This window comes from Manihot esculenta, chromosome 18 (genome assembly GCF_001659605.2).
Source record: "Manihot esculenta cultivar AM560-2 chromosome 18, M.esculenta_v8, whole genome shotgun sequence".
NCBI lineage: Eukaryota > Viridiplantae > Streptophyta > Magnoliopsida > Malpighiales > Euphorbiaceae > Manihot > Manihot esculenta.
This window is the reverse complement of record NC_035178.2, coordinates 11,564,224-11,578,704: the sequence shown is the minus strand read 5'-3', so window position 1 is coordinate 11,578,704 and position 14,481 is coordinate 11,564,224. Positions and strand designations below refer to the sequence as shown.

Genomic DNA, 14,481 nt, shown 5'->3' with positions numbered 1-14,481 from the left:
GGCTAATTTATGCTTGATCAACGACAATGTACTGTAATGTATTGTAAAGTATTGTGTGATGATGTATATTGAGGTTTAGTGTCGTGCTTGACCCTAGTATGTATAGTTAATCCCTTTGCACATGATCTATGAAATGTTTTTATAATGTTTTAAGTAAACCAAGCTTAGTATGTGTTATGTATCCCATTGGAGCATTTGATGAGGGCTCCAGCGTGGGGTTTATGTTCATAAGTATGAGTATGCACAGGTTAAGCTTGGTGAATGAAAGAAAAAGTTTAAAGTTTTTATGTATATGTATGATCATGTATGGGATTTAACAGGTATACAGGATGTATGTTAGGCTTGTTACGGGTCCCGGCAACCTTAAGTCGATCTTGACCCTAGCACCGGTAGCGGTCCGGTTTTTGGGTCATTACATATTGGTATCAGAGCCCTAGGTTTCATATGGTCGGACCTAGAGAGTGTCGGGCTCATAGATGCTATAGAAGGGCAAGCACAATAGGAAAATTATGTCTATTAGGATAGGATGTAGAGTCCTGTCTTGAATAATGATGTGAAATGCCATGATTTTATGCATGTGCATTGATGATATGCTATGTATGTGATGTATGTGATGCGGGTTCATGTGGAAAACATGAACCATTTGATGCTAATGTTTTATGTGATGTGTGCTATTTTTCAGTAAGCAAGATGAGAGGAACTCGTCGATCTGCACGATTGACTGGAGTCCCACCAGAAAGTGAGGGCACGGATGCCCGCCCCCCTGCTTTGCCTAGGGCAATATCCTGCAAGTCTAGTAGGGAGAGAGTGTCAAGGGACCCTAGAAGGTCTTTTGATATGAGCAGAAGAGGAACAGTTCAGGGAGGAGTGTCAGAAGATGTGGGGGATGATATGGATGTGGATCAGAGGAGGGATGGTAGTCTTGGTGTGAGCATGTCTAAAGAGAGCATGGGAGAGTCTCAAGGAGGCACTCAGGCCTCAGGATTTGTCCAACCACCTCAATACCCACCCTTTTCACAGAATCCCGGGTATTCGATGGGAGGTACATCGGATTACCCCAGTTTTAACCCTTATCCTTCTTACATGCCATACCCACCTTTCTACCCACCATACCCACAGTACTCTATGTACCCACCCCCATCCTTCTATCCAGGTACAACAAACCCTAATCCAGGGGATGTTGCACCTCCTCCACCACCAGTAGAACCTGTAGCTCCTAAAGTCCAAGCACCTAAACCTAGCTCATCTGGAGGGAGCAAGGTCAAGATGACTGACTACTTGAATTTGGATGCTCCTAAGTATGAAACAGGTGATGATCCGTTTGAGTACCTCAGGACGGTCAAGATTGTAATACCCGGCTAGACTCCGGTATCGGAATTCCTACCGTCCGGTGGAATCTCGGATGTCGGAGACCTCTAGAAGGGTAAAACCATGTTTTCATGAAATGTTTTAATGTTTTGATAATATTAAGTAAAGAGGAAATGAGTTTTTGAATAAAAAACAACCTTGGAGGAAAACTCAGGTTCGGCCGCCGAAACTCAAAGTTCGGCCGCCGAACATGCATGCATTTCGGGTGAGCCTTAGGCCCCCGAAGGCATAAGTGAGGGAAGCCCAGGTTCGGCCGCCGAACCTCAAGTTTGGCCGCCGAACATGGCATGCATGCGGAGGCACGTTCGGCTCCCGAATGTGGCCTGGCCAACCACTATAAAAGAGCCCCTTAGCCGAAATGGGCGAGCTTCCTCCCCATTTTCGGCCAAGGTGAGCCCTTCCTCTGTTCCTCACCAACTTTGAGTTCTTTCCTTCAAATCTTTCATGATTTTCACAAGTTTTCATCTTGTTTTGAAGATTTTCAAGTTTTGAGCGAGTTTTGGAGCTTTGAGGTTCAAGAACTCAAATCTCTCCCATCTTCGAGTTTAGGTCGTCTCTCTCTCGATCTTCAAGAGGTAAGAGCCGATCTTAAGCTCATTGCATGTTTTAAGTAAGTTTTATGTAAGATCTATGAGGTAGAATGCATGTTTAGCTTATAGTTAGGTTTATGAGCTTATGTTGTGATTTTGAGCAATGTGTTGTTGTTGTATGTTGTAGTTGGGGTTTAAGATAGTTTGAAGCCCCTAGGAGACAATGTATGTATATTTGCATGATTTGAATGAGTTTTATGCATGTTGGAATGAGAAGGGGGGGTTTTGTGCAAAGGGAACCAAGTTTCTGCCCTTTGGCAGAAACCAGGTTCGGCAGCCGAAGGACTTTCGGCCGCCGAACCTGCCTAGGAGGCAGGCCTTTCGGCTGCCGAAGTTGCCCCCGAAAAGAGACTTTCGTCTCTGTCTGGGACTTTCGGCCGCCGAAGGTGCCGCCGAACCTGCCTGGGTTTCGGCTCTGGAGGGACTTTCGACCGCCGAAGGTGCCGCCGAACCTGCCCTGTCCAGCCTTCCTTTGCATGTTTTTGCATGATTGTTTTGAGGTGTTTTAGGGGGTTTTTGGGGGATGTTTGTAGAGTTATATTCTAGTTTTTTGGTCCCTCATTTGAGTCCACCTGTGTAGGTTCGGACCCGAGGAACCGAGGACCCCAACAGTGAGTTCAGCTGCTTCTGAGTCAGTAGAGCTTCAGCCAGAGGTTAGTAGAATAAACCTTTATATTTTAAAGCAAATGAATTATACAGTTGAGCATGTTCATGCATCATGAATGCCATGTGATGAATTAGGTTGTTTGCATTAGAAACCACGAATATATTGCATTGCATTTATGATGTTGATGTGGATTGGTTATTGAATGATCCTTTAGTCCTCATATGGTATGATGATGCTACGGCATGATATGGTATGGAAGTCCAGGTTGTACCCATTCTACGTCCCTGGCACTATGTAAGAGAAAGTCCAGGTTGTACCCATTCTACGTCCCTGGCACATTGGAATGTTATGATATGTTATGTTAAGAGAAAGACCGGTTGTACCTATTCTACGTCCCGGCACTTTGGAATGTAGAGGACTATTGGTGACAATACCATCCGAGATGTGATTTGTTGTGATGTGTTGCATTACATGATGGCATGAGATTTTAAATGTTGTTTTCTATTATTCTGCTCACTGGGCTCTAGTAGCTCACCCCTTTTCCCTAATCCCCCAGGATTGCAGGTACGGGCTAGACAGAGAAGTCAAGAAGAGTAAAGTCTTGAAATTGTAATAGTTAGAAAGTGGACATGAAAAAAATTGTAAAGTTGAATAGTCATGTTATGTATAATGATATTGAGGATTAGAGGTTGTGCTTGACCCTATAGATGTTGTTATCCCTTTTAATACATGATCTTAGATGTTTACTGATGATTATGTTTAACCAACTCAACTTATGATGTATCGCCCATGGGGCATTTATGAGATCCCACAGAGGGGTCAAGTTTATGATTATGACTATGTTCAGTGCATGCACAGGTTGAGTTTGGTGTATGATAGAATGTATGAAAGAAAAGCTTTAATTTTTATGTATATTGTTGATCATGTATGGGATTAAACAGGTTTACAGGTTACATGTTAGGCTTGCTACGGGTCCCGGCGGCCTTAAGCCGATCTGGATCCTAGCGCCGGTAACGGCCCGAATTTTCGGGTCGTTACAAAGATGATAACAGATGAGTTAGGGGCAGATGACAGTAGAGCCATTCAGATGGCTGGGTTCACAATGAAGTGTAAGAAGGCCCGAAAGTGGTTTAAAAATTATGTGAACCCGAGGTTGGATAGTCTATCATGGGAAGAGTTTGCTAATGAGTTTGCATGATGGGCTTTCCCTGATAGCTCAAGGGAGTTGAAGATGATCGAGTTTGAACAGCTAAGACAGACGGAGGAAATGAGTGTAGATGAGTACACTGATAGATTCTTGGAGCTGTTGCCATTTGCAGGTCAAACCTTTGACACAGACCAGAAGAAGGCTAGGAGGTATATCATGAGGCTTCATTCCAGGTATTCCTCCTTGATCCAATCAGCAGAAAGGGAGAGCTTCCATGCCATAGTGGATATGGCCCGAAAAATGGAGGCCAGTGCCATCATTCAGGGGACAGTTAAGCAGTCAGTGGCACAACCTTCTGGTTTCAAGACCCCAGGTGGGGGAAGTTAGACCCTTCTTCTTTGAGTGCAACAGCATCAGGCAGTAAAAAGTGGGCTAATACCACTAAGAAGCCAAAGAAGAACAAGTTCTGGAACAAGATAAAGTCAGGTCTGGGATTAGAAAGTGGCTCGAGCTCAGGTGCAGATAGTACAGTATGTATGAGGTGTGGGAAGCCGCACAAGGGAGTATGTCGGTATGGGACGACAGCCTGCTTCAGATGTGGGCAGGAGGGACACATGGCTCGGGAGTGTCCTAGAGCAGCTTATATGGCACAGTCCCAGCAGACAGCTTCTGGTAGTGTGGCTCAGCCAGTAGCTCCAGTAGCGACTCAGGGCAGTAGCAGAGGCAGAGGGAGAGGGGCAGCCTCTTCTTCAGCGGGTTTCAAGGGTGAAGGTCCATCAGCTCCAGCTCGGATCTTCACGATGACACAGTAGGAGGCAAATGCATCAAACACCGTGGTGTCAGGTAATCTCATCATTGGTTGTTCGGATGTTTATGCCTTAATGGACCCTAGTGCATCTCATTCTTTTGTTGCTCTGAGAGCCGTTGAGAGGTTGAGTTTGATGGTCTCTGGGTTAGAGTGTCCCCTCTGGGTCAGTGGGCCCAAGTGTGATCCATCAGTGGCAGAGTCAGTCTGCCGGTTTAGTCCAGTCTTTGTTGAGGGAAGATGCATTCCAGCCGACCTTGTGGTCCTGGACTTGATAGATTTTGATGTCATTCTAGGGATGGATTGGCTATCTACCCATGGTGCTACCTTGGACTGCAGAGACAAGGTAGTCAGGTTTAGAGGTCAGGATGGGTCAGAGGTTGTCTTTAGAGGAGACAGGAGGGGTACACCTAGAGGTTTGATATCAGCCCTACAGGCTCGTAGGTTGCTCAGGAGGGGTTGTCAGGGTTTTCTAGCTCATGTGAGAGAGTTGGATAGTCATGTTAGAGAGCCCGCCTCAGTGCCCGTGGTCAGGGAGTTTTTAGATGTTTTCCTAGACGAGCTGTCAGGTTTACCACCTGCTAGGGAGATAGAGTTTGAAATCGAATTGATGCCGGGAACCAGACCGATCTCTATCCCTCCCTACAGGATGGCACCAGCTGAGTTGAAGGAGCTAAAAGAACAGTTGCAAGATCTGGTAGATAAGGGCTTCATCCGACCGAGTACCTCACCTTGGAGTGCTCCAGTTCTGTTTGTGAAAAAGAAGAATGGATCCCTTAGACTTTGTATCGACTACAGGCAATTGAACAAAGTCACTACTAAGAATAAGTACCCGTTGCCCAGGATCGACGATCTATTCGACCAGCTAGCAGGAGTAGATTGTTTCTCCAAGATAGATCTGAGATCCGGTTACCATCAGTTGAGAATAAGAGAAGAAGATGTGCCAAAGACGGCGTTCAGGACCAGATATGGGCACTATGAGTTCCTTGTGATGCCGTTCGGGTTAACCAATGCCCCTGCAGCATTTATGGACCTCATGAACAGAGTTTTCAGTCAGTATCTGGATCACTTTGTTATTGTCTTCATAGATGATATCCTAGTGTATTTCAGAAATGCATAGGAGCATGCCCATCATCTGAGGTTGGTTTTGCAGACCTTGAGGGAACACGGCTTGTATGCCAAGTTCTCCAAGTGTGAGTTCTGGTTGAGGAGCATTTCATTCTTGGGGCATGTTGTATCAGAAAATGGAATAGAAGTGGACCCCAAGAAGGTGGAAGTTGTAGCTAACTGGCCTAGACGCACTATAGTGACAGAGATCAAGAGCTTCTTGGGCTTGGCAGGTATACAGGATGTATATTAGGCTTGCTATGGGTCCCGGCGACCTTAAGTCGATCTGGACCCTAGCGCCGGTAGCTGTCTGGTTTCCGGGTCGTTACAGTTGTGATGCATTTCATGAGAGCATATGATTAATAAACTCTTTTTATGTTCTGCTCACTAGGCTCTTGTAGCTTATCTCTTTCCCCTAACCCCAAGTTTGCAGGGTCAAGAATAGCATGGGAAGTCGGCTAGAGGCTGGTAAAAGTTTATGTAATAGAATAGTAGTGGACATGTACTATGTAATGGATTAGATTTGTGCTTTACCCTAGTTTATGTTTTGTAAATCTCTGTGAACATGATTATTATGTAAATGTTTTAATGTTGAGTTATGCTGAACCAATCTTGATGCATGTGTTGTTGACCATACTAGAGCATTTGATGAGGGCTCTAGTGTGGGTTTTATGTATAAAGTTTATAATGCATGCACAGGATAAGCTTGGTATATGAAATGTTTAAATTTTTTTATGAAAATATATGATCATGTATGGGATTTTATCAGGTACACAGGATGTATAGTAGGCTTGCTACGGGTTTCGACGACCTTAAGTTGATATGAATCCTAGCGTCGGTAGCGGTCTGATTTCCAGGTCGTTACACTATCTGGCCTTTAAAAATCTTATTCATCAGTCATTGATACTTCACCCTTACATTTTTCAGCCCAAAGGGCATGGCCTTTTAATAGTATGTTCCATCCTCGGTTATAAATGAGGTCTTCTCTTCATCTGACCTGTCCATGGAAATTTGGTGATATCCAGACATAGCATCAAGGGACGACATATAATTGAAATCGACCGTTGAATTGACCATTTTATTTATATTGGGAAGGGGATAACAATCTTTAGGGCAGGCCTAGTTTAGGTCATTAAAATCTATACACATCCTGTATTTTCCATTGGCCTTTTTAATTAAAACAGGGTTAGCCAACTACTGCAGGTACATAACTTCCCTAATAAAACTAGCCTCCTCCAGCTTCTGGACTTCTTCCCTAGTGGCTTGTTGTTTCTCCTTCTCGAATACTTTCTTCTTTTGTTTTATTGGTTTGGCTTTGGGGAGGACATTCAGCTTATGTGTCATCACTTCAGGATCTATCCTTGGCATGTCCGAAACCTTTCAGGTAAAGCTTGAGGCATGTCCTCTGATAAGAGCCATTGATGTCTCTTTCTGATCCTTTTCAAGGTTCACGTTGATGTGGAAAACTTTGTCAGCTTCCTCTTCAGATAATGGGAACGTCTCCAGCTCATCAACGGGCTCCGTCCTAGCTTCTTTCTTCACATCCCAGATCTCCATAACTTCTAAATTCACCTCTTCTGAAGCTGTGCTTGGCTCTGCCACTGTGGCCAGATAGCTTGGGTTTCCTCTTGCCTTCCCCAGACTACACCCACCCCTGCCTCCGTGGGGAACTTCATGGTTAGGTACCGGGTACTGGTTACTGCTTTAAAATCATACAGCATCGGTCTTCCCAGAATAGCATTATAGCTCAGGGGCAGCTTCACCATAAGAAATATCGCATAATGGGTGCACGACAAGGGTGGTTCTCCCAGTTTTAAGGCCACTTTTACCTTTCCTTCCACTGCTATGGGGGTCCCCTCTATCCCCTTAACTGGGGCCTGGTCTCTAACCAGCTATTCCTCTGGGATGCTCATCTGTTGAAAGACTCTACAGGGTGGTAGGTTTACTTTACTCTCGTCATCGACCAGGATCTTGTGAACCCAGAAGTTATGAATGACGGCCTCAATGACTAAGGTATCATCATGAGGCATCTGGACTCCGTGGGCATTTTCAGAAGAAAAGGAGATGGTCACCGGGAAGTGGTCCACTATTTGCATAACCTCATTGTTGCTTCCCTCTCCACTCTGATTCCTCTTCTTTCCTCTCCTGCTCATCCGTCCTCTAGTTCCTCCCACGATCATGTTAATCATCCACTGGAGCCGTCATTCACAGGTCCTGCCCCCTGTCTGCGAGGCCTCTCCATCACCGCATTCTGCTGAGGCCTCTCCCTCTGTGGTTTTTTTTATGAAGTTCCTGAGGTGCCCCTCTTAATGAGTCTTTCTATTTTGTTTATCATTTGATAGCAACTATTAGTGTCATGGCCATGTGTCCGGTGGTACTGGCAGTATTTGTCCGGATCCTTTTGGCTGGTGACTCGCGATTATCTAAGCCGGTCAAAAATAACCTTCTTGGTTATCAACAATTTACAACTGCAGATAGTGGTGAAGGATCGAATCCACAGAGAATTGATTACCTATTTATTTTTCTCAATCAAGACCAAGAGAACTAATTGAAAACACAATTGAAAGCAAGTAATTGAAAGCTGAATGAAAGTAAAGTGCAATAAAAGTAAAAAGGGGGGTTTTGAGATGATTTGACTAACAACTATTGGAAGCAATTAAAACAGCAAGTAATTAAAATAAGAGAGGAAATCAATATGAAAAAGGTCTAGTTGAAGATATGGATCCACTTTGGTTGTTTGGATTGATCATTGAAACTTAGGTTTTCTTGATTCATTCAATAGATTAGTTATGGGGGTGGAAAACGCTTCTCACCACCATATCTCTCCTTATGATTAAATTAATTAGGGAACGTCCTCTAATCAATTACTAATTAACAAAATTGCCAAGGAACGTCCTTGGGTCTTAGGCATCAAAACAATTGTCAATTGCATAAAGAATGAGAGAGATCCAAACCTAGCTACTCAAACGCATGAGATATTGCTAGATCATGCAATTCCTTAGTTTTTACACCAAGTGTTCTTAGGTCAGAATATTTCCAACAATTATGGACTAACAAATATCCCAACTAACAATCAATTAACTTTGCAATCAAGAATCAAGTGGCCAATTTGATCAAAACAACAAAGCAATCTTAGAATTAAGCACACAATTGCATGAATATTGAACTAATCAAAAGCAAACATTTTATGTTCAGATCTCACAACCTTTTAAACAACCTTAGTTTCAACCAAACTTCAACTAGAATTAGGGGTTTCAGCCACTCATGACTGAACCAAAACAGAAAATAAAAGAAGAGAAAGCAAGAAGATGAAGAACTAAAGGGAAGAACCCTTGGAGAAGCCTTGGCGAATCCTTGGAGAAGTTGTGTGGAACAAAATCTGCCTCTTCTTGCCTTCATATGATGTTTAAATATGTTCTTGAGAGGCTGCCTAGGGTTTCATGCATCTTTAGGGAGTTGCCCAAAGTGCCCTTGGTCCACTATGTGCATGTGAAGGCAAGAGAAGGGCCTTTTGGTCTTTTAATTGCTCATGGTGTGTTCAAGAAGCCTTCTTCACATTATTCATGCACTAAAGAGGAAGGTGGAGCCTTGATTTGAATATTGAATGTGCATGACACTAAGTGGAAAACATGTGATCTTCAAGATTTGGCTCATTGAATGAGAAGGAGGCTGTTCGGAGGGACTTTCGGCCGCCTAAGTTTAGTTTCGGCGGCAGGACTTTCGGCTCTGGAATGAAGGTTCGGCGATCGAAGGTGCTGCCGAACATGACTGGCAGTTTTGGCTTCCGAAAGTGCTTCCGAAGGAGGTTGAGTTTCGCCTCTGGACTGAAGGTTCGGCCGCCGAAGGTGCTGCCGAAGATGGCTTTTCCAATTTTGGCATTTTTTGTTATTTTTAAGAGCATTTTCTCCAAATTGCTTCTTTACACCTAATATCTGCAAAACATGATTAAAACCATAAAATTAGGTAGAATAGGTGCAAATAAACATCAATAAGATCATGATAAAGTGGACTAAAATATGCTCTATCAGCTGGCCTCGGCTCTCATGGGTTTAGGCCACTGTATGAAGTCTTTGTCCTGTACTGCCATGAGCACCTTGGCTCTAGATACATTCAGAGGAGTGATTACCTCAGGGATCCGAGGCTAACATGCTATCTGCTCTTTCCTTTCCCATGGTTGTCTGTTCATCTCTAGCCCTTGGTTTTGGCTCCTATCTTGCCTTTCAGGCCTTCTATCATCCACTACCTTTCCTCTATCCCCTGATTCTCTGGCAAGCTTGCTCGTAGTCAAGGCATCATCCTGCCTGATGTACTTTTTAGCCCATTTCATCAATTCAACTAGGGTATTGGGCAGGTTCCTACATAATAAGTAAAAAAACTTAAAAGATGTGGTCCCTTTTTGCATGGCCTCTACGACTCTTGCTTCATCTAGCTCGGGGATTTGCAAGGCCTCCGAGTTGAATTTGGCTATTGTATTCTCTTAGAGACTCGTTTCTTCTCTGCCGAACTATCTCCAAGTAACTGGTTTTCCTCTCTGTCGAGACCCCCATAATAAATCAGCTGATGAAGATGATTGCCAGATCCATGAAACTTTTGATGCTTCCTACCTCCAGGCTGTTAAACCACGCCCGAGCTAGTCCTATGAGGTGGTAGGGAAGACTTTGCACATCAGGGCGTCTGAGTGAGTTTGGAGCTCCATGAATATCTTGTAGTTCAGGATGTATTCCCTAGTGTTTCTCGTGCCATCATAGGCTGCCATCGGCGGCATCATGAACTTCTTGGGGATGGTCTCCTGCTGGATCCATCTTGAGAAAGGGGAGGACGTAGGTAGGAGGGTGTGGCTGTTATCTCGTGCCCCCAGTTCAGTTAGGAGCTCTTCTTTCAACCTCTCCAGCTTTTAGTCTACATTCGCCTCCTCCTGTCTCGGCCTCTTTTCTAGGCGGTATCCTCTCTCCAACTCTTCACTCTCCGACCTCCTCATTGGCCCAGTGGAATAGCTCTCAGCCTTATCGTTCTCGATGAGCTCTCTTATCCTCCAGCCGCAAGCTCATTTTCTCTGTCGGCTTCTTCACTCCTTTCATCCTGCTACAGTACCACCTGTCGCTGTCACACAGAGTCGTATGTACGGCGTACCTGCCTATCAATCCTCGCCAGACGACCATTTAATTTTCTTTCGACGCCTGTGTTGATAGGATCGCGGCATAGCTGGACTTGCTCTCCTCCTCCCCATCACGTCAGATGAGTTTGGTTCCTCTCTGATGAGTCCAGGCCCTCGGTGAGCCCGGTCTGCTTCAATCGCGATTTGGGTGATGTGCTGATGGGCAGCTTATGTAGTGGACTCTGATAGGTTTTGAGTCTGCCTCTTCTTCCAAGACTCGAGCTCAGCTTGAATGTCAGTGACCCAATGGTCATGAATAGTAAAAAAAAAAATTATATGCATATACACAAATGCACCGATACTTGAAGAAAAATAATTAAAAATCATCCCAATTAATGTTGGATTTTAAAAATTTGAAACCTACAAGGCCAAATTAGTTTTTTCTTTTTAATTCATTATCTCCCAAATCGGATTATAAAATTTAAGAGCACTTAGCCACCTTATCAAGTTGAGCTATAAATGCTCTCAACTACGGATTAAGTCAAATTAAATTTCTTTTATATATTTAATTGATGAATATAAAATATTTTTTATTTTCAAAAAAATGCTTTCTTTTTTTTAAGTGATTTGAAAAATAAATATTTTTATTTATAAAAAGAAATTTATGAAAAATAATGTTTTTAATTATATAATTAAATAATAGTGAAACTTATATTTTCTTCTCTTAGTAAATAGTTTTATGGGCTATTAAATGGGTTAAAATTATTATAAAAAATAAGTAATTATTGTTTTTAAAACAAAATATTCAAAATTAAAAACTGCAAATATTAATTTTCTTATTATAATTTTTATGAGACTATTATTTTGCGTTATGACTTTTAGCATATTATTAATAACAATTTCAAAATTTTATCTTCATCAATTAAATTAATTTTTTCTCTTTAAATACATATTCATTCAATTAATTTATAAAATATAATTTTATTTTATTATTATAAAATAAATTTACTATTTAATTTTTAGTTAATTTCTTAATTTTAAAATAAAAATATATTAATTAGTCTTTTAATTTTATAAAAGTATTTATTAATTAAATTATATGATTATTTTTTTATTTTTTAATGATTAAAATTTAAAAATTAATTAATAATTTTTTAAAAATTTTAAAGACATTTTAATATATTTTTTAAAATTAAAAAATTAATTAACGAGCATGTATTTAATACTTGGAAAAATAATAATTTTTCTCATTATAATATTTTATATTTTATAAAAATAATTTATTATTTATTTTCATGTGCATCTATTTATATTTTATTGGTTAAGAAGTAAATAATAAAAATAAAGAAATTAAAAAAAGTAAAAAACAGAAATCCCAATGCAATATGTATTACTGTTCTTAGTTATTGGTTAGGTTATGTTTACGAATTGGCGGCAATTTTTTTATTTCCAGTCGATGTTATGCGGCAGAAAAACCCATTCCCCTATACACTGAAGTATTGCTAAACTATTAGAGATTAGCTTGCTTTGAATCCAAAATCCAAGCGATGAAGAGAAAGTTTGAGGCTGTAGAAGAAGATAGCTTTGATAACCAAGGAGTCGCATGGTGGAGAGGGCGTCTGCTAGGCAAAGGAGGGTGTGGGTCTGTTTATCTGGCCTCTTTGAAACCCGAATCAAGCAACGCATTTTATCCACCACATATGGCTGTTAAATCGGCGGAGTTTTCTTTATCAAGATCGCTTCGGAAGGAGAAAGAGGTTTTCGACCATCTTCGCGACTGTCCCTATATTCTTGAGTGTTATGGTGAAGAAATTACTGTGAATAACAAAGGACAGATGGTTTACAATCTGTTGCTGGAGTATGCTTCTGGAGAAACCCTATTTGATCTCATAAGGAGATCAGGTGATCGCGGATTGCCTGAATCGGATGTTAAGAGATACATAAGGTCTATTCCTAAAGGCATTGATTATATCCATAGCCATGAATATGTTCATTGCGACTTGAAGCCAGAGAATGTGTTGCTTGTGCGAAGTGGGAGTGGTGACTTTGTGCCCAAGATTGGTGATTTCGGGTTGGCCAAGAAAGTTCAGAAGAAAAAGAGGAGAACGTTTGATTCTTCCATTGCAGGGACTATTTTGTATATGGCGCCAGAGACTCTGGCTGATCATATTCAGGAATCTCCCTCTGATATTTGGGCTCTTGGATGCATAGTTTACGAGATGTTTACTGGGAAACCACTTTGGGGTTTGAACCTCGCTGAGTCAACTGAAGAACTCCGCGAAAGGATTGCTGATAGATTTGAATTACCTGAAATCCCTTGTGGGATATCAAAGGATAGGAAGGATTTCTTGAAAGGATGCCTAGTGAAGAATCATAAGTTGAGATTCACCATTAAGAAGTTATTGAATCATCGATTTGTATCAGGAATAGATGATAAGAAAAGCACTTCATTGCTTGGTTATAATTGCTTTAGGATGAAACTCTTGTGTCCTCTGTCAGCTTCTTTGGCCTTCATAGGTTTGTCTTGCTTGATCTCTAAGTCATATTGTAAGAGAACTATCCTAGAGTCTTTCTATAAATTCTTAGCTCTTTATACCCTACTTTGCAAAATAATCCGCTACTGAATATATTTCAAGGATACTGAAGGCACAGATGATAAAAGGTTTATTATAGAATTTGTAACAGTAACAAACACTTCAAAAAATTAGTTAAAAATTGACTTAAAAAAAAATTAGTTAAAATAGAAATAAAATAAATTATTAATAGTTTATTGGCCATCTAAAATACCAATTATTAAATTACTAACAGTAAATTTATAATTACTTTTTCTAATTTTCTTATAGTAAAATTTTCAAAGAGTATCATTTAAATTATTTTACCCAGGTCAGTGCAACTCTGAACTGAGTTTAATAATGGCATAATCTTACCAATGAAAGATGCACTGTTATCAACACACTTAACATTAGTGAGTATAAGAGTAATTTTACATTTAAAATAAATTGTATATGAAAAATATTTTATATATTTTCAAAAAAATAATTATAATTTAAAATTTAAATTATTTCTTTCTTAAAAATAATTTAATTTTCTCTTTCACTTGAAAAATATTTTTTTTTATTAATTAATTGTTTTAATAATATAAACATCAAAAAATAGAAAAAATATTTTTTAGAAAAATATTTTTTAAAAAAAGAAACGGATTCTTATTTGGTACATTTTAAAAAAATAGAATTAAAATTACTAAAATGTGAGGTGAGATAATTCTGGTATTTCTCTTTTTAACTAAAGGTTTAGAATTTAGATTCTAATTATTGAGCATCTTTAAAGTTTAGGAAAAAATATTTTATTTTTAATGAGTTTGTACAGCTCAAATTCAAATGTTATATATATGTAAAAAAATAAAATCAAAGTGTGTATTATATCAATTCCTTAAATTTTCCGTTATTATCGCTACATCAATATCTCATTTGAAATTTTTTTTTTTTTAAAATATTCTAATTTAAAATACAAGAGAGGGTAAAATTTTGTAAAATAATGAAAAAAAGAGGATTAAAATGGATATTTTATCAATTTAACTTAATAAATAATTACTATTGATAAAGAGTATAGCTCAAGATTATTTATTAATTAATTTTCTTTTGGCACAGGCCTCTTTATTTCAACGTCCATGAACTTAGTTATTTGTTAGGTTACGTTTTCGAAATGGCGGCAAACTTGCTATTTCCCGTCGATGTTAGTTAGGTTACCCTCGACTATTGTAAA

The 14,481-nt window shown here is 40.1% G+C and overlaps 1 protein-coding gene across 1 annotated transcript; it reads left to right on the top strand.

Moving 5' to 3' along the window:
- Positions 1 to 12,266: 12,266 nt before the first annotated feature.
- LOC110606228 (mitogen-activated protein kinase kinase kinase 20) lies at positions 12,267 to 14,460 on the top strand. Its single transcript, XM_021744982.2, has 2 exons — positions 12,267 to 13,236; positions 14,408 to 14,460. Exons 1-2 carry the CDS (start codon positions 12,267 to 12,269, stop codon positions 14,458 to 14,460), a joined length of 1,023 nt encoding a protein of 340 aa, XP_021600674.2.
- Positions 14,461 to 14,481: the final 21 nt, after the last annotated feature.

What these genes read in the sequence shown, in the direction of transcription:
- LOC110606228 (XM_021744982.2), top strand. Translation starts at nt 12,267, where the DNA reads ATGAAGAGAAAGTTTGAGGCTGTAGAAGAAGATAGCTTTGATAACCAA. An exon ending in AGCTTCTTTGGCCTTCATAG is followed by an intron (nt 13,237 to 14,407) that starts GTTTGTCTTGCT and finishes GTTATTTGTTAG; the next exon opens with GTTACGTTTTCGAAATGGCG.